Raw genomic sequence first — 19,911 nt, 5'->3', positions numbered from 1 at the left:
CCCACTTTTTAAAAAAGGAGGGAGAGAGAAAACACGGAATTATAGACCGGTCAGCCTGACATCGGTAGTGGGTAAAATGATGGAATCAATTATTAAGGATGTCATCGCAGTGCATTTGGAAAGAGGTAATATGATAGGTCCAAGTCAGCATGGATTTGTGAAAGGGAAATCATGCTTGACAAATCTTCTGGAATTTTTTGAGGATGTTTCCAGTAGAGTGGACAAGGGAGAACCAGTTGATGTGGTATATTTGGACTTTCAGAAGGCTTTCGACAAGGTCCCACACAAGAGATTAATGTGCAAAGTTAAAGCACATGGGATTGGGGGTAGTGTGCTGACATGGATTGAGAACTGGTTGTCAGACAGGAAGCAAAGAGTAGGAGTAAATGGGGACTTTTCAGAATGGCAGGCAGTGACTAGTGGGGTACCGCAAGGTTCTGTGCTGGGGCCCCAGCTGTTTACACTGTACATTAATGATTTAGACGAGGGGATTAAATGTAGTATCTCCAAATTTGCGGATGACACTAAGTTGGGTGGCAGTGTGAGCTGCAAGGAGGATTCTATGAGGCTGCAGAGCGACTTGGATAGGTTAGGTGAGTGGGCAAATGCATGGCAGATGAAGTATAATGTGGATAAATGTGAGGTTATCCACTTTGGTGGTAAAAACAGAGAGACAGACTATTATCTGAATGGTGACAGATTAGGAAAAGGGCAGGTGCAAAGAGACCTGGGTGTCATGGTACATCAGTCATTGAAGGTTGGCATGCAGGTACAGCAGGCGGTTAAGAAAGCAAATGGCATGTTGGCCTTCATAGCGAGGGGATTTGAGTACAAGGGCAGGGAGGTGTTGCTACAATTGTACAGGGCCTTGGTGAGGCCACACCTGGAGTATTGTGTACAGTTTTGGTCTCCTAACCTGAGGAAGGACATTCTTGCTATTGAGGGAGTGCAGCGAAGGTTCACCAGACTGATTCCCGGGATGGCGGGACTGACCTATCAAGAAAGACTGGATCAACTGGGCTTGTATTCACTGGAGTTCAGAAGAATGAGAGGGGACCTCATAGAAACGTTTAAAATTCTGACGGGGTTAGACAGGTTAGATGCAGGAAGAATGTTCCCAATGTTGGGGAAGTCCAGAAACAGGGGACACAGTCTAAGGATAAGGGGGAAGCCATTTAGGACCGAGATGAGGAGGAATTTCTTCACCCAGAGAGTGGTGAACCTGTGGAATTCTCTACCACGGAAAGTTGTTGAGGCCAATTCACTAAATATATTCAAAAAGGAGTTAGATGAAGTCCTTACTACTAGGGGAATCAAGGGGTATGGTGAGAAAGCAGGAATGGGGTACTGAAGTTGCATGTTCAGCCATGAACTCATTGAATGGCGGTGCAGGCTAGAAGGGCCGAATGGCCTACTCCTGCACCTATTTTCTATGTTTCTATGTTTCTATGTTTACTATCCAGCTGGTATGCGACCAGAACTGCAAAATAATGGCAGTTGATGCCTGGTATCCTGGCAGCAGCCACAATGCTTTTATCCTGCACCAGACCGACGTGCCAGGTGTATTTGCTGCCCCAAACCAAGATTGCAGCTGGCTCCTTCGAAACAAGGGCTACCCACTCTGCACGTGGCTGCTTACTCCCCTTCACCACCCCAGGACTGCTGCGCAACAATTGTACAATGACTGTCATTCAGCCACCAGGTGCATCATTAAGCAGACCATCGGAATCCTTAAACAGGGGTTCCAGTGCCTGGATCGCTCAGGAGGAGCATTGCAAGACTTGCCTGAGCGGGTGTCTGTATTCATAGAAACATAGAAAAATAGGTGCAGGAGTAGGTCATTCGGCCCTTTGAGCCTGCACCACCATTCAATAAGATCATGGCTGATCATTCACCTCAGTACCCCTTTCCTGCTTTCTCTCCATACCCCTTGATCCTTTTAGCCGTAAGGGCCATATCCAACTCCCTCTTGAATATATCTAACGTACTAGCATCAACAACTCTCTGCGGAAGAGAATTCCACAGGTTAACAACTCTCTGAGTGAAGAAGTTTCTCCTCATATATCGGTCCTCAATGGCTTACCCCTTATCCTTAAATTGTGACCCCTGGTTCTGGACTCCCCCAACATCGGGAACATTCTTCCTGCATCTAACCTGTCCAGTTCCATCAGAATTTTATATGTTTCTATGAGATCCCCTCTCATTCTTCTAAACTCCAGTGAATACAGGCCCAGTCGATCCAGTCTTTCCTCATATGTCAGTCCTGCCATACCAGGAATCAGTCTGGTGAACCTTCGCTGCACTCCCTCAATAGCAAGAACGTCCTTCCTCAGATTAGAAGACCAAAACTGAACACAATATTCCAGGTGAGGCCTCATCAAGGCTCTGTACAACTGCAGCAAGACCTCCCTGCTCCTATACTCAAATGCTCTCGCTATGAAAGCCAGCATGCCATTTGCTTTCTTTACACCGTGCAGTACCTGCATGCCTACCTTCAGTGACTGATGCACCATGACACCCAGGTCTCATTGCACCTCTCCTTTTTGCTAATCTGTCACCATTCAGATAATCTGCCTTCCTGTTTTTGCCACATTTATCTACATTATACTGCATCTGCCATGCATTTTCCCACTCACCTAACCTGTCCAAGTCACCCTGCAGCCTCTTAGCATCCTCCTCACAGCTCACACTGCCACCCAGCTTAGTGTCATCTGCAAACTTGGAGATATTATATTCAATTCCTTCATCTAAATCATTAATGTATATTGTAAATAGCTGGGGTCCCAGCACTGAAACTTACGGCACCCCACTAGTCACTGCCTGCCATTCTGAAAAGGAAACGTTTATTCCCACTCTTTGCTTCCTGTCTGCCAACCAGTTCTCTATCCACGTCAATACATTACCCCCATTACCATGTGCCTTAATTTTGCACACTAATCTCTTTTGTGTGATACCTTGTCAAAAGCCTTTTGAAAGTCCAAATACACCACATCCACTGGTTCTCCCTTGTCCACTCTACTCGTTACATCCTCAAAAAATTCCAGAAGATTTGTCAAGCATGAATTCCCTTTCATAAATGCATGCTGACTTGGACTGATCCTGTCACTGCTTTCCAAATGTGCTGCTATTACATCTTTAATAATTGATTCCAGCATTTTCCCCACCACCGATGTCAGGCTAACCGATCTATAATTCCCTGTTTTCTCTCCTTCCTTTTTTAAAAAGTGGGGTTACATTAGCTATCCTCCAATCCATAGGTACTGATCCAGAGTTCATGGAATTTTGGAAAATGACCACCAATGCATATCTGACGATAGGAGCTGCCAGTTCTCCTGGAATGAGAGTGATGCACAATGTGCTACAGACCAAATTAGGGATTTGTGATATTCTTGAAAAATGCTGCAGCTATTCTCGTGATGTTTAAGCTATTAAGGAGCTCAGAAGGGAGATTATGAGGATCCCCTCCATTACTAGCTGGATCTTTTGTGTCTGTTTTTCAAAGGAAGGTAGCCACAATGCTACGGTTGACTATATTCTGGATGTTGTGAATAGCATCTAAGATAAATCTTCCTATTATGGATTTACTGAGTTAGAATCCTAGAAATTATAGCACACAACTAAAACTATCTAGTCTAATCCCATTTTCAGCCTTTTACCCATATCGTTTTATGATGTATTCGCGAAAAGGGTTTTCCGCTACCTTGTGGAAATCTCTTTTGTTGGTTTCAATAAAATCTAAATTCTTGATAAGGTAAACGGTCTCCTCCAAGAATATTTTATACTTTAAAACAAAATGCCAACATGCTAATTGTGATGACAGGAATATTATATCATTTATGACATGTTTAAATGCCAGCTATCTAATGTTTTGTTGTACAGTTTGTGGGTTTCTCTACTTTAAAGGTGGGTTTAGAAGCATTTTATTCATTGTCAGTTAAGTGGAATTTAGTGAAAATGTGAGTTTTTGAAATATGGCAGAATCTGATTCTCGTGATTGATTTGGTCAGTAGGCCAAATTATCACTCTAACTGGCTGAACAGTATAGGTTATGTGTACTGATTACCTGAGCAGTACTGCTCAGCACAAACCAGCACTTTTGAATGATAGATTAATCAGCTGTTTAGCCTCTTCTCCAGATGGACAACCATAATTTTATCTCATATCAGTTTCTTTATGTTTCAGAATTTACTAGCTCTTTAATTGCTGAGCTATTCAGCTTTAAAAGCTGGTAAGCTCTTAGTAGCATTCTGCTCAGAGTGTCAGTTTGTGACTGAAACAACAAACTAAAAAAAAACACTCTGTTTTTAGTGTTAGGGGCGTTTACAAACTGAACCAAGCGTTTGGGGAAGAGGCCAAGCACTGGTTGATCAGCTATTTAAAGAGCCAGTAAATGTTGAAACATAAAAGAACTGATATTGAGATGATATTATGTGCTTGCATCTGGGATTTGCAGAACCAAACTGATCAGTTTAACTGATGAAAATGTAGATATTTTATGAACAGGTTTTGACCAGTTCAGTTTGAGCACTATATCTGCACTAAAAACAGTAATGCCTAAAAGCAGATTCCACTGTACCTAGTAAACACAGATTTTGGCAGATTGGGCATGATATTAATACCATTTAAAGAATAAATAAAGCCCTTCAATTGCATATATATCAAATTTCACAGGATCCTTCTTGCAAACTGGGTGTCTGTTTATGGGCTTATAGTATTTTATTTTAAGCTCTGGCCCGAATTTTACTCTCATCGGCGAAGGGGCGGCTTTTGCCATTCACCTCGAGTGCAGTTGCCCAGAGACTTTTTGCCGGCTTGTCAGTGGGGATTTCCACTAATCGAGCATCTGATTTAGTGCGGCGCCCTCCACAGAAGATCTGTGGTATCTGTGAGCAGATCAAGCAACAACGAGGCTCTTCAACCAATCAGATTGAAGTATACTCACTGAGACATGCAGACTGCAAACCAGGAAGTAAAAAACACGAAACATAAATTATATTTAAATCATTTATACAGGAAGTGAAATAAAGATAGGATTAAGGGGGAGGGATAAAAGAGAAAAACAGAGAAACTAAATAGTACATCTATAGTTTTAAATCTGCAACATTAACTTTCTTCTGAGGGAATGAGACTCCATACTTTAAAAATTAGTTTTTCAGAGCCAGAGAGTTTCTTCAGAAATAATTATTGTATTACGCCATTTAGAACTCACTCACTTCTGAATGCCATCCTTGTTATCATCATCAACTAGCAGGATCTATGATTTGATGAGGTGAATTGGACAAGTCACCCTCTCCCTGTCAGGGTGTTGTATTTTAAGGCAGTGCTTGGGCAAGCAAAATGCATGCATTAAGAACTCCATGAACAGTTTGTATATTTAAGCTCCGTCCATTATGTGACATCCAAGTAGGACTTTTATTAGTTTTAATAATGTTGTGCTAACTAACTGAAAGAGAAACAAGCAAAGTTACAGTATATACAAATGAGCACATTTTCTGATGAGCATTTGCAGGTTACAAACTTCTGGCACTTGGCACAGAAATTTACTATGGATGCAGCCTTTCCCATCTTCAAACCAGCCTCCATCTATGGCGCATAAACTATTTAATTTAACAGGATTAAAAAAAGAAATGTATGAATCTTCCCTTAGGAGATATCTATCCTGCACCACATGACTGTCCTCTTCCAATACCCTAGGGCAATCATACGGTCTACCTTCATTATTTTTTTAAACCAAAGAAATAGGTTGTATTAAGGTACTTGTGGAAACTTTGCCTTTAGTTCACTCATTTTAAAACTAATACCAAACTATTTTTAAAGGAGGAAAGTAAGCAATGTATTCCATATAGGCAATGTCACCAAATGGTTAAGAAGTTCTCTTACATCAGAGATATTTGTAGATTTAGTTTCCACTCCCCATTGAGACCTATATTTTGCTTCTCCCCTCTCAGTGGGGAACAGCTAAGTTGACATTATCGAGCAGTTCCACTGAAACACCCACACACTGGCATTCTTTCCAGCCCTAGATGCTGATTGGGAGGCAATTGAGATGGGAAAATACATGATCAGCCAAGTACACGGATGTACTTGGCGAGTACTGAATTTTCCTACTTGGGACTTCTGATTGGCATCCAGGACCAGTAAGGATGTTAATTAACTCTTATTTCTACTGGAGTTGCCTGTTGATGGTCCCATACCTGATGTTAGGTAGCAATAAACAGACAAACAATTGCACTGTCTTGGCAGAAGACATATTCTTTATTACCTTGACCTACATGATTGAAGATGGGAACGTGGAAATGTTAGCCATGTCACATCATGAGTGTGCTTTGATTCATTTTGTTAACTACTTTATTAGATGTTGTTCAACATGTATTATGCAGATTATTTGTTTTACTTGGTAACTAGTTAATGAATGAGGTAATCAGCAAGGCTATTCACAGTCAGTAATTTATTATCAGATTACAAATGTATTATTATAATGGCAGTCCAAATCAAATGCATCATTATTCTTGTACAAGCCATTGTGCCAGTGGCAGTCATTATGCCACTCGTAATTCTTTTCACACACACATTTGTAAGCTCCTTTTCGGTACTTTATCAGCTTTCATGTATTAATTCCAAAATGTCAACACTCCCTACCTGATTACTGAAGTTAAACATTGTGATCATCTTTGACATTTGGCATTTGCACTTTAGTTTACTTGGTCCAAGTTAGAAAATCACCAAATCATTTCTAAGCAATTGGAGAAACCAGAGAAACAAGACAGCAAGCAATCATAGTAGCTTTCTGTGCATGCAATCTTGTATCTGTCAACACTAGTAGTTCTCTCACGTCCGTTGTGTACCTCCCTCGAAGGCCCAGCTGAGGTTGGGAAGTCACTATCAGGAGCAAGGAATCATAGCATAAATTTGCAACATATGTGCTCTGTGGCTCCACATACTAATACAAGTTACAGTGACACTGTTTATTTTTAATACTTTTATACAGTAACTTTCTGTTGCTGATTGTGAATTTCTTGACATAACATGAGTATCTCTGATACAAAACATTGAAGATTATGTAAGGCAGAGCAAAACTCAATTTATAATGGATCTTCTAACTTTCAGCCTGTTCTATTTGGACTTTCAAAAAAAGTTACGAAATCTGAATTTGAAAGGAAAAAAGAAACTCATTGTCAGTGATGCCAGAATAATTTCATTGTGTGACCGACTTGTAATTTGCTCATAGCCATCTGTTGTGTACGTTTGTTTTTTGCAATACTAGTCGATCTCCCATTACATTGGATACAGGGTGTCAAGGTCAAGATCATTTTCCAGGTAAAGCAGGATTGGAGGGTGAGATGATAATTGAGTCAAAGCAGGGGAGGGGAGAGGAGGCAGATGGTAGGGGAAAGGTGGAGAGAGATAGAGAATGGGAGGGCAGAGAAGATGAGGAGGAGGGAAGGACTGTGCATGGAGTGAGAGAAGAAGGAGAGGGCAGAGAGTGAAAGAGGCGGTGAAGGTAGGGAGAATGGGGACAGGGTGAGGGAGAGAGGATGGGCAAAGTGGATAAAACAGAAAAGATTTAGGACATAGAAAGGGGATAGGGTGACAGAGACGAAGGGTAGACAGAGTGAGAAGGTAAAACGGAGGATGGGGAGAGGAATGAGAGAAATGTGGAGGGGGGAGAGAGAGAGAGGAAGAAGCAAAGGAATGAGAAGAGGGAGACGCAGTGCTGATGGTTGCTTTTGCCTCATCCGGAAGATTGCTAGATGTGGGAGTTTTCAGTCAGCAAAAAAACGGTGCCAGTGAGGAATTCTTCAGTCATCAGCAGAGATGGCAGTGGATGTTTTGAGGTGTGGGGAGATGGTGGGTAATTTTGCCTCAGTGGGTCGGGGGAGTTGAGGGCTGCAGGCTTGTTCATGGCAGGGTTGGTTGAGAACCAAAATAATCTGTCTGTCTGTGTGTGTGTGTGGATTGAATAAGGGTCTGTTCACTGGAGGTGAGGAGGGATTAGGTCACAATGCTGCTCAGTGGGGGAGAAGATGGGCTAACAGTTGCATGCTTAACCTCTGTGAGGTATAGGGTGGTCCTACATAAGGTTGTCTGTCAGTGGGAGGTTGGGGTACATATCAGACTTTTGCTTAGTTTTAGGTTTTTTTATGTGCTCCGCTTGCCATAATGTCATGTTCATCTGCTGTTGGTGTTTGCCAACGCTTGCCTTAATAATCAGTATTTTCCAGATATTTTTGCCACCAATGAATTTGCCTGAACGTGGTATTCCTGTCATATAGGGCCCAAGTTTCCACACGATAAAAAACGGGCGCCCCTCCGAGCTGGGCGCCCGTTTTTCGCGCCTAAAACGGCGCCTTAAAAAAAAATTGCGATTCTGGAGCGTTCTGCAGCTCCTTGTCTGCCTGGCGTGGCGCCCAGGGGGGCGGAGCCTACACTCGCGCCGATTTTGTAAGTGGGAGGGGGTGGGTACTATTTAAATTAGTTTTTTTCCTGCCGGCAACGCTGCGCGTGCGCATTGGAGCGTTCGCACAGTGTGAAGGAAACATTTTTGAACATTTTTTTAATAAAAGCACATTGACCTCAGCACTTGCAGCCTTCTCACTGTCTCCTCCTCCCCCACCCCCGCGGGAAAGAATGGGCGCCTCCTCTTCCGCCCCCCCCCCCCCCCACGGGAAGAATGGGCGCCTCCTCCCCCACCCCCCCCCCCGCGCGAAAGAACGGGCGCCTCCTCCTCCTCCCCCCCCCCCCCCCCCACGCGGGAAGAACGGGCGCCACAGGCTGACTGCAGCATTCTCCGTGCCTGAAGCACTTTCACACAGGTAGGAAGGTGGTTTATTTAATCTTTTCTTTGCTTATAAATGTTTATTCAGGTTGGATTTATTTGTATAATATTTGTAGAAGTATAAATAAGGATTTATTGTAGAATTTAATGACTTCCCCCCCCCCCCCACCTCGTTCTGGACGCCTAATTTGTAACCTGCGCCTGATTTTTTAATGTGCAGAACAGGTTTTTTCAGTTGTACAAAAATCTTCACTTGCTCCATTCTAAGTTAGTTTGGAGTACGTTTTCACTGTGGAAACTTTGAAATCAGGCGTCAGTGGCCGGACACGCCCCCTTTTGAAGAAAAAATTCTGTTCCAAACTAGAACTGCAGAAAAAAAAATGTGGAGAATTGCGATTTCTAAGATAGTCTTTTCTCCACCAGTTGCTCCTAAAAATCAGGCGCAAATCATGTGGAAACTTGGGCCCATAATATTAGATAGCATCATGTTATGCTGAGAGTGTCACCTACAGGCGCAGTTACAAAGGAATGTTGCAATCACACACACTTTGACCTTGGGCAATAGTGTAAAGCGGACAATATCGATTCAGCCAACTGTTATTCATCTCTCCCGATTTTCATTTCCATTGAAGTATTACACTATCACCCAGAGTCACAATTATCCTCTGTTTTTAATAGATATTAAGTGTTGTTGCAAAATGGGTACTGTTGAAAAATTATATTTGGACTTGCAGTCTGAAAAATGGTATCCAAGATCAATTTAACAAGTTGTATATCTTTGTTTTATTTACAAAATGCCTTTGACAGATTGATTTTTTAAAATATATCTATGCGATTAGGTGCATTTAGAATAATAGTTTAGTAAGCTGAGAATCATGCCAATCTACATATTTGGGCAATTTTCCCAACAGATATCGTAGTGAGGATGTTCAAATTAACTTCCTTTGAGCTGGAATGAAAGTCTATGTGTTGCTGCATGCCAGATTACATTGTACACTGTACATAAGCAATATTTCTACTCACTGTATATGCTTTTCATGTGTAGTCATTAGAATTCCAGGAGGTGGTGGTTAACCAGTTGGTCAACAATTCTGGCCTCAGATTCTATTAATCATTTACTCCTTCCCTCCAACCAAGTAGTGCTGCCCCAGATGATGCATGTGAATCTGCCACTGGGCAGCTTTTGACAAGTGATCGGTAATCTGTTAATCACATGAAAGTATTCATCAATTTAAAGGAACTTTCCAATTTATATTATGAATGACAGACCTTTTTTCAATTCTGATAACTAACAGATCTTTTGTTAAAATTATATAATCAAAGGTTTAAAATCCCAAAATGTATACCTTTTTAAAACCTGTGGTGTTTCTCCTGTTCTGAGTAGACTATTTCAGTGGTTATGTCATCTTTAACAGCTACACCATGTACCTTACAATATTCAACTCAGAACATCCTTCTGTGGTGCAGCTCATACAAAAAGGGACCAACTGGCAATAGTTGTATTGGGCAGGCAGGCCCAGGAAACTTGTGAAGACTCCGCAAGTGATCCATTAGCTCTCAGAATTAAAAAAACAAATTAGGTCATGGCATCGTAGTTTTTAGACTGATCATCCTCAATTTCCCATTTCTGTAAGATTGTGATGTGTTTTGAATCATTTGTTTTAGCTTTTCATATGAACATGTGACACAAATGTAAAATTGCTGATGATTGCACACTAGTATCAGATAGCAGTTGCAAACAGAATGATAAGTTTGTTCCACTGAGGAATAATAGGTACAGTGTACTCCAGTGAAGTGGTTAATTGTGATGGATATATGGAAATACTAAGCCTGCCCTTCTGGATTGCATTGCAAATTTCAACAAATGGTATATGACTTTCACAAAATGCTGGTATCCAATTGCAATGTTTACTTATGTTTGTATATAGTGCATTTTAATTTGTGTAGAGGAGATACATATTTTAGAAGTTTCTGTTAAACATAATTTGCCATATATTTGAGATATTGTGAACTGCTAGAAATAAAAAGGTAAACAAGTATAAAAACTGAAATTATATGGTACACTTTCTTTAGTTACACCTTACATATTTTATTGCTGTTATATATAATTAGAGGTTGCATTGCTTTGTAAATTGAATTTAAACTCACTACCGAACTTATTGGTGTAAAAACCTGCTCCTTGTTTTAGTGTTTATGACTGTTGCAGAACAATATATTAATAAGCCTAGTTCTTTACAGTATAAGCAAAGTATTAATTTCTAGGCAGCGTTCCTAAGAGATTAGAAAGTATTCACAGGCTCTATAAAGCTAATGTGATTATATTGAATGCAGGCTTTTTTTTTCTCCTTAATAGAGTGCTTACCGCAGAACTGGAATGACGTTTCTAGCCTGCTGAGGGCGGAAGGAACAAGAAGGTTGTTGTTACTGAAAGGTGAAGTTGCTCCAAGAAAACGAGGCTATGTCAGTACACTGTGTACGTGTGTTTGTGTGTGTTGGGTGAGCAGTTGTGACAAGTCACTGACCTGCACCCTGCCATCAATCCTGTTTACTTGGTGGAATGTTTTAGTTAATTAAAAGCAGGATGTTTGGCCCGCATGTAGGTGGATAGGAACGCAGATCACCAGCTGCCAGCTCACATCCAGGAATATTTGTGTCATAGTGTTTAAACAGAATGAAATCTTTTTTCCAACCGTGTAAGGGGTAATTTTCTGAGTTTGTGCTTGTGTTGCAAAGCTTCACCCACCAGGAGGGCATTTGGATGTGTGCTGCATGGGATTTTTCCAACCATTTAAACTAATGTGAGCTCCTGAATTACCGATGTATGCTACCAGAAGGTGAAGCTCCCCAACGGATGTGAAGTCAGAAAATTACTCCTTGCATCTCTTCAAGTATAATTTAAATAAACTGGAGAGTACTTGAAAAGTTTTAGAACTGTATTTCATTAACCTTTTCTTGTACCGAATTTTTAAAGAGGCAAGTACTTTTCTACTCTAACTAAAATAGTCAAAACTTAAGCTATGGACTGGGTAGTATAGTACTGAAACGCTGTGAGCAAAATTATACGCTATGGTAAATCTGTGACAGTGTACTGTCTCCTTTAATTTCCAATAAGCAAGGGAAAATGTAATAAACCTCTGTAAATGGAGTGACCAACATTGAAGCAATTGCATTTATAATATGGTAACAGAACATTTCCATAATAATGATTTCAGTGTTAATCTCATGCTATCATAGCTATCAAATCTTAATTTTGTGATTTATTGATTTCATGGAACTATAATATTGCAATATATTCACATTTTTGAACAACATTTGCAATAAACACAGAAAACAGCATATAAATATCTGAACATTATAGTGTTTAAATGTAATGTCAATCAAAATTGCATTGCTCTTTCAGTCACTTTAGTCTAAAAATGTCTATTTTTTGATAATTTGCTACATCTACATGTATACATCAAAAGTTTACTATAAATACAATATAGGAAAATGTTGAAATCATTGTACAACTCCCAAGGTTAAGGGTGCTAACTCAAGATGGATATGCAAAAGCAGAGTGCTGAATTAAATGTCTCATTGTCACCTGATGCTTTTTTCAATGTTTTGCTACTATATGATTTTTTAAGATCCACTATTAAAAGTGTGAAAGTTGAAAGTGTTAAATAAAAATTTGCCAAAACTGCAACTTGCTTACTTTATTTCAGGCTAACATATTAGATTTACTGAAAAGAAGTACAAAATCATTTAGCAATATATAATGATTTATAGAAATGATTATGTTTCTGCAAGTACCTAAGCAGGATATTTGGATTGTCTTAAGAGTCTTGAGAAAAACAGCTGTGGGTTGATCCTCCTCAGCATCTAACACCCCAAACTGACAGAGGTTTTCTCTTTTGAGAAAGAAAAGACTCTTACTCCAGGTGCTTCTTTGGCAGAAGTAAACATGGGCCTATTCATTTTTTATAAACTTTTCTCAGCCCTGTCTTGCTCAACTTGAGTAGTCCATCCAAATCCATCAACAAGAGATAAGGGACAATCACCAACAAGCTACCACGTAAAGTTTAATTCAGGAGCTTCTGTCCAAACTTGTTTACATTGCAGTTTAGCATCGACAACTGTTTATAATCTTTCAAACTTCTGATTAGCAATAGTTATTAGCTCGTAATTTGCGGTCAGTGGAAAAGCGAAGGCATTCGCCGCTTCCCACAAAGATCTCGTGATCTCTGTGGCGAGAAGTTCGGCTTTTCTGACGTGCAGTTGAAATCAACATAGTATGGTGGGAATCCCATAGCGCGAGCTGCTATGACGTCAATAAACTGTTTAAGCACCCAATCACAATGCAGAATTTTCACAGACCCAGAACCAGGAAGTGAAAAAGCTCTCTAACTTTTTAAAAATGTGAGAGAACAAAAACATGTGGCAAAGGTAAACCTGAAATAAAGATGAACAAACATTAAAAAAATATTTTAACATTTTTTAAAGTTTCTTAATTTTAGTTTTTTTATTAAAATGGATAAATTAGACTCCACAAAATTAAAATTCGTTTTTCAGTGCCATTACGTTTGTTTAGCAATAGTTATTACTCAGATCACCGTTAAAAAAAAACAGTTACATCTCATTTGAATGGGCCTAACTTTTTATGTGGCTTTTAACAACGATGTTTGTTCGGAAAAGAAGTTGTTTTCGTCAGATCAGTGATTTCACTGCTTTCACCACAAGTTCCGGGCCAACGTATCAAAACAAACTAGGCCGTCTTATGTAATTGAATCTTTTTAAGTTCATATATACCAGGCACAGGCTCAACAGGCCTTCCATGCTGTAACCATTCTATGATTCTATGAACACAAAGAAAGAAAGCATAAAAAATAGATTCTAACTGGGCACGTAAGAAGATTTTAAAAGGTCCAGGATGGGAAAACACCATTCAGCCGAGTCCACTGAAGCTCATCCCACTAAAACCGTAAGTCTCCCATCTCAGCATTTACTTACTCAGCACAAAGCTAAATATCCCCCTTTCCAGTCGAGTACCAGAGATTGCTGCTGTCCACTATACTGGTAGACTACTATACTGCGGTGGCCCGGCCCAGAAATCGGAGCGGTCCCGGCCTGCAAGACCATCAGCCATTGGAGGGAGTGTGTGCTGCTGCAGGAGGGCGACGGCTACGAAGCCAGGTCACTGATTGCAGTGCGGGCAGGCACAGCAGGAGGGGTGAAGGAGCGGCAAGAGTCTGTAGAGGGAAGTGACCGGGCCCCAAAAGTGGCGTGAAACTGGGGCCCAGAAGAGGCGAGGGCCCAGGGGCAGCACGGGCCACACTGCAATATGTGCGCTCTCGGTCTGTGCAGCGGAGCTGGTCTCCAGTTAGTCTTGGGTAATCCTTGCCACTGGACCAAGACCTAGCTCTGTCAAGCCCGTGTGGTGGCTGGTGTGCAACGGTCACCACATGTTAAAAAGATCCAAGCACAGGCATCTTCCACCCTTCACGATGTAGTTCTGGATCTGGAATATTCGGTCCTTCATTGAAACACCTGTGAACTCATCCCTTTTTGGCATGGAAGCAAGTCATCCTCGCTTCGAGGGACTGCCTATAGACCTCCATAGTGACATGCAACAAACATAGGGAGCACCAAGCTCCAGATTTGAATACTTCGCTACAATGCAGGAGAAACATAATGGTACATAATCATTTGTATCTAATAGGAAAGAAAATCTAACAGACACTTCAGGAGCACATCCACATGTTTGTATTTTTCACAAGCCACAATCATGATCTTTTGCTAGACATTGTACAGAGGCTGCATAATGTATAAATTCAATTGATTTTGAAGATAACATCACAAATTCTGTCAATGTAACTTTTCTGCAGGTGTCCTCGTTTTTTTGTTTTGGTCTATGGGCAAAGGTGAAGTTCGACCGAATGTATTAAAAAAACTGGAGAAATGTTGAAGGTGAAACTAAAATAAATTATTCACAGGTGGTTTCTTTGTGTTCCCAACACAGATGAGACTGCACACAGGTTAAAGTAACAGTGACCTCAGTTTTTATTAAGACACTCCAGGGTGAGGAAACAGGCCTTAGGGGCTGGCTTATATACAGTGCTCCCAAGGCACTGGGGTCCCTTGGGACTTTAGGGGATGTGCTCCCTGGTGGCGGAACATGGGAGTGCATGCTTTACAGATACATATCACAACTCTCTCCTCCCCCCCTCCCCTCTGGCCAAAGTCAAAGTGAAAACTATTTACAAGGTGAGGCGGTCTGGAGCCTTTCTTTCCCTGGTGGGCTGCCTCGGTACTAATGTCTGTTCTGGTGTGTTGGCTGTGCCCTCGCTGGGCTGGCATGTTGTTGGCCCTGCAGAGCTGCTGGGTGAGCCTAGCCTTACTGGGCTGTTGGGCGTGATGGGTTTGATTTCCTGGTCCGGGGTGGTGGTGTTGATCCTTTGGGTGTGTGTTGTGGGCTGGAAAAAGATGGTGTCTGTTGTAGGTTGTTCAGGGCAGTCTGTGAACCGCAGCCTCGTTTGGTCCAGGTGCTTTCTGCAAATTTGTCCATTGTCTAGTTTGACTACAAACACCCTACTCCCTTCTTTAGCTATCACTGTGTCCGCGATCCACTTGGGACCATGTCCATAGTTTAGCACATACACAGGGTCATTCAGATCAATTTCCCGTGACACAGTAGCGTGACGATCATTTACATTTTGTTGCTGCTGCCTGCTCTCTACCTGATCACGCAGGTTGGGGTGAACCAACGAGAGTCTGGTTTTAAGTATCCTTTTCATGTGTAGCTCAGCCGGGTGCACCCCTGTGAGCAAGTAGGGTCTCGTGCGGTAGCTGAGCAGTACTCGGGACAGGCGGGTTTGGAGTGAGCCTTCTGTGACTCGTTTAAGGCTCTGTTTGATGGTTTGTACTGCCCGCTCTGCCTGCCCATTGGAGGCTGGTTTAAACAGGGCCAAGGTGACATGTTTGATCCCATTGCAGGGCATGATTTCTTTAAATTCGGCACTGGTGAAACACGGCCCGTTGTCACTGACCAATGTGTCAGGCAGGCCGTGGGTGGCAAACATAGCCCTCAGGCTCTCAATGGTGGCGGTGCTTCCTGACATTATTTCACATTCAATCCATTTTGAAAAAGCATCCACCACCACCAGGAAGATTTTACCGAGAAACGGGCCCGCATAGTCGACATGGATCCTCGCCCATGGTCTGGAGGGCCAGGACCACAAACTTAGTGGTGCCTCTCTGGGCACGTTGCTCAACTGAGCACACATGCTGCATTGCCGTCCACAGGATTCTAAGTCAGAGTTGATACTGGGCCACCACACATGGAATCTGGCTATCGCTTTCATCATTACTATACCCAGGTGTGTGCTGTGGCGATCCGAAATGAACGTCTCCCTGCCCTTTTTGGGTAGCACTACACGGTTACCCCACAACAGGCAGTCTGCCTGAATGGACAGCTCGTCCTTTTGCCGCTGGAACGGCTTGATTAGCTCTTGCATTTCAACGGGGATGCTGGTTCAGCTCCCATGCAGTACACAGTTTTTTACTAGGGACCACAGAGGCTCTTGACAGGTCCAAGTCCTGATCTGGCGGGCCGTGACAGGTGATTTATCATTTTCAAACGCTTCCATGACCATCAGAAGTCTGCGGGCTGTGCCACCATCAACAAGTTTGCAGGCTGCGCCATTTCCACCCCCGTGGTGGGCAATGGTAGCCGACTGAGAGCATCCGCACAGTTCTCGGTGCCTGGCCTGTGGCGGATGGTACAGTTATACGCTGATAGCATGAGTGCCCACCTTTGTATGCGGGCTGAGGCATTCGTATTTATCCCCTTGTTTTCAGCGAACAGGGATATGAGGGGCTTGTGGTCGGTTTCCAGCTCAAATTTGAGGCCAAACAGGTACTGATGCATTTTCTTTACCCCGAACACACACGCTAATGCCTCTTTCTCAATCATGCTGTAGGCCTTCTCGGCCTTAGACAAGCTCCTGGAGGCATAGGCGACATGTTGCAACTTCCCCGCAACGTTAGCTTGTTGTAATACACACCCGACTCCGTACGACGACGTATCACATGCTAGCACAAGTCTTTTACACGGGTTATACAATACAAGCAGCTTGTTGGAGCATAAAATGTTTCTGGCTTTCTCAAAAGTAATTACTTGGTTTTTTCCCCACACCCAGTTCTCACCTTTACGCAATTACACATTTAGGTGCACTTAACCCCAGTAGGAAGTTACCAAAATAGTTGGAGTCCCAGGAACGACTGCAGCTCCGTGACGTTCTGTGGCCTGGGCGTGTTCTTGATAGCCTCTATCTTGGCGTCTGTGGGCGGAATGCCATCCGCCTCGATCTTTCTCCCCAAAAACTCCACTTCTGTTGCTATGAAGACGCATTTCGACCTCTTCAGCTGCAGCCCTATGCGATCCAGTTGCTGGAGGACCTCCTCCAGGTTTTGTCGGTGCTCGACAGTGTCCCGACCCGTGACCAACATATCGTCCTGAAAAACCACCATGAGTGGTACCGACTTGAGTAGGCTCTCCATGTTTCTCTGGAAGATTGCTGCAGCCGACCAAATTCCAAACGGGCATCTGTTGTAGATGAACAGTCCCTTGTGCGTGTTGATGCAGGTGAGGCCCTTCGAAGACTCCTCCAGCTCCTGCGTCATGTAGGCCGGAGTCAGGTCGAGCTTGGTGAATGTCTTGCCTCCTGCCAGCATCGCAAATAGGTCGTCTGCCTTAGGTAGCAGGTATTGGTCCTGTAGCGAGAAACGATTAATAGTTACTTTATAATCGCCGCAAATCCTGACCGTGCCATCACTTTTGAGTACTGGAACAATCGGGCTGGCCCACCCGCTGAATTACACCTGGGAGATGATGCGTTGCAGCTTGTCCAGCTCGATTTCCACTCTCCCTCATCATGTGAGGTACCGCTCGCGCCTTGTGGTGAATGGGTCATGGCTCTGGTACCAAGTGGATCCACACCTTCGCCCCAGAAAAGTTTCCAATGCCTGGCTCAAAAAGGGAAGGAAATTTGTTAAGAACCTGGGTACATGAGGCCTCATCGACATGTGATAGCGCTCGGATGTCATCCCAGCTCCAGCGGATTTTGCCCAGCCAGCTCCTTCCAAGCAGTGTGAGGCCATCGCCCGGGACAATCCAGAGTGGCAGTTCGTGCACCGTGCCCTCGTAGGTTATCTTGACCTTGGCGCTGCCCAGGACAGTGATAAACTCTTTGGTGTACGTTCTCAGTTTCGTGTGGATGGGGCTCAGGGCTAGTCTGAGTGCCTTGTCGCACCACAGTCTCTCAAACATCTTTTTACTCATGATGAATTGGCTTGCGCCAGTGTCCAGTTCCATGGCTATGGGTAAGCCATTCAATTTTACATTTAGCATTATAGGTGAACATTTCGTCGAAAATGTGTGCACCCCGTATACTTCAGCATCTGCTTCCGCTCTCTGAGGCTCGAAATTGCTTTGATCCACCATGAAGCGATCTTCCTCTGCCACGTGGTGGTTAGCAGGTTTTGCAGAGCTTGCAGCTCATCTGTAAGCTCGTTGAAGGTGCCCCATTGTTCCACAGCTCTTGAAAATATACCCTTTGAAGCGGCATGAATAGGCTGAATATAAGCCTCCACAATGCCAACAAGGTGTGAATTGACTTGCATTCATCCTTTGTTGGGGACTCTTGAGTCATCTGGGTCACCTGAGGCCTGCTGGCAGTTGCAGACTCATGGTTTCTGCCCTGTACCTTATTGCTCGCCAACACAATTGCAGTTAATTTATGAACATTGCTAGCACTTGTGTACTGAGAGATTTGTTTGGTGTTATCACTGGTGGACACAAATGTCTGTGCTATCGCAATATCCTTACTGAGGGTCGGTGTCTCTACAGTCAAAAGTTTTCGTAGGATGGTCTCGTGGCCAATGCCCAGTACAAAAAAGTCTCTGAGCATCTGCTCCAGGTAGCCATCAAACTCACATTGTCCTGCAAGTTGCCTTAGCTCGGCGACGTAGCTCGCCACTTCCTGATCTTCAGATCGCTGGCACGTGTAGAACCGATACCTCGCTCACCCTCAGGTTAAGATGCTCCGAAACTAGTGTACACAGCTCTTCATACGATTTATCTGTGGGTTTCAGTGGAGCCAGAAGATTCTTCATGAGGTTGTAGGTCGGTGCCCCGCAGACCGTGAGGAGGACCGCTCTCCTTTTTGCAGCGCTTCCTTCTCCGTCCAGCTCGTTGGCTACAAAGTACTGGTCTAGCCGTTCGACATAGGTTTCCCAGTCCTCACCCTCCGAGAACTTCTCCAGGATGCCCACAGTTTGCTGCAGCTTTGCATTGGATTCGTATCCTCGTCGCCAGTTATTGTGTTTCTAACAGATGAGACTGCACACAGGGAGGTTAAAGTAACAGTAACCTCAGTCTTTATTAAGCCACTCCAGAGTGAGGAACAGGTCTTAGGGACCGGCTTATATACAGTGCTCCCAAGGGATGCTGGGATCCCTTGGGACTTCAGGGGATGCGCTCCCTGGTGGCATAACGTGGGAGTGCATGCTTTACAGATACACAACAGTTTAGATGCTATGGGGGAGAAATTGGGCCCAAACAGGGCGCTAACTTTTAAAAGTTTGAAAAATTAGCGCCAGATGCTGATGTTTTAAAACTTTAAAAGAATTCAGCGTTTGTGCTCCAGGAAGGAAGTGGAATGCTAAACCAAGTGCTCCACTTCCTTCCTGGAGTGAAAGGGGCAGCAGGCAGGGCAGTAGCTGTGCAGCGCTGCTGTGTTCGGAGGCTCCTTCCCTCCCTTACAGGAATGAGCCATCGCTGCAGGCTCTGCATAAGAAGAGTTCTGACTACCACTATGTCTAATGAAGGATCTACCATTCAGGATGTTCTAGATAATCTTAGTAAAAATATACAATCATCCCTAGGGGCATGTTTTGCTCTTCCTATAAATACACAATGCAGTAAACCTTTCTTCACCATTCGATCATAAGAACATAAGAAATAAGAGCAGGAGTAGGCCATATGGCCCCTCAAGACTGTTCCGACATTTAATAAGATTTTAGCTGATCCGATCATGGACTCAGGTCCACTTTCTTGCCCGCTCCCCATAACCCCTTATTCCCTTATTCCCTTATTG

At 43.3% G+C, this 19,911-nt stretch overlaps 1 protein-coding gene across 10 annotated transcripts in view; it reads left to right on the top strand.

The window, feature by feature from the left end:
- Positions 1 to 19,911, top strand: part of supt3h (SPT3 homolog, SAGA and STAGA complex component) — a 697,134-nt gene that overhangs the window by 653,255 nt on the left and 23,968 nt on the right. For 8 of the 10 annotated variants that reach the window (XM_070885196.1, XM_070885195.1, XM_070885194.1 and 5 more), the window contains one exon: positions 11,130 to 12,454. In XM_070885196.1, coding sequence (XP_070741297.1) covers positions 11,130 to 11,171 — 42 coding nt within the window. In that variant the 3' untranslated portion in view covers positions 11,172 to 12,454. Of the gene's footprint in view, positions 1 to 11,129; positions 12,455 to 19,911 lie in introns of those variants that run through there. The other 2 variants (XR_011593860.1, XM_070885192.1) reach the window with 1 other exon arrangement.

Source organism: Pristiophorus japonicus, chromosome 7 (assembly GCF_044704955.1).
Source record: "Pristiophorus japonicus isolate sPriJap1 chromosome 7, sPriJap1.hap1, whole genome shotgun sequence".
Taxonomy (NCBI): domain Eukaryota; kingdom Metazoa; phylum Chordata; class Chondrichthyes; family Pristiophoridae; genus Pristiophorus; species Pristiophorus japonicus.
This window is presented reverse-complemented; position numbering and strand designations above follow the sequence as displayed.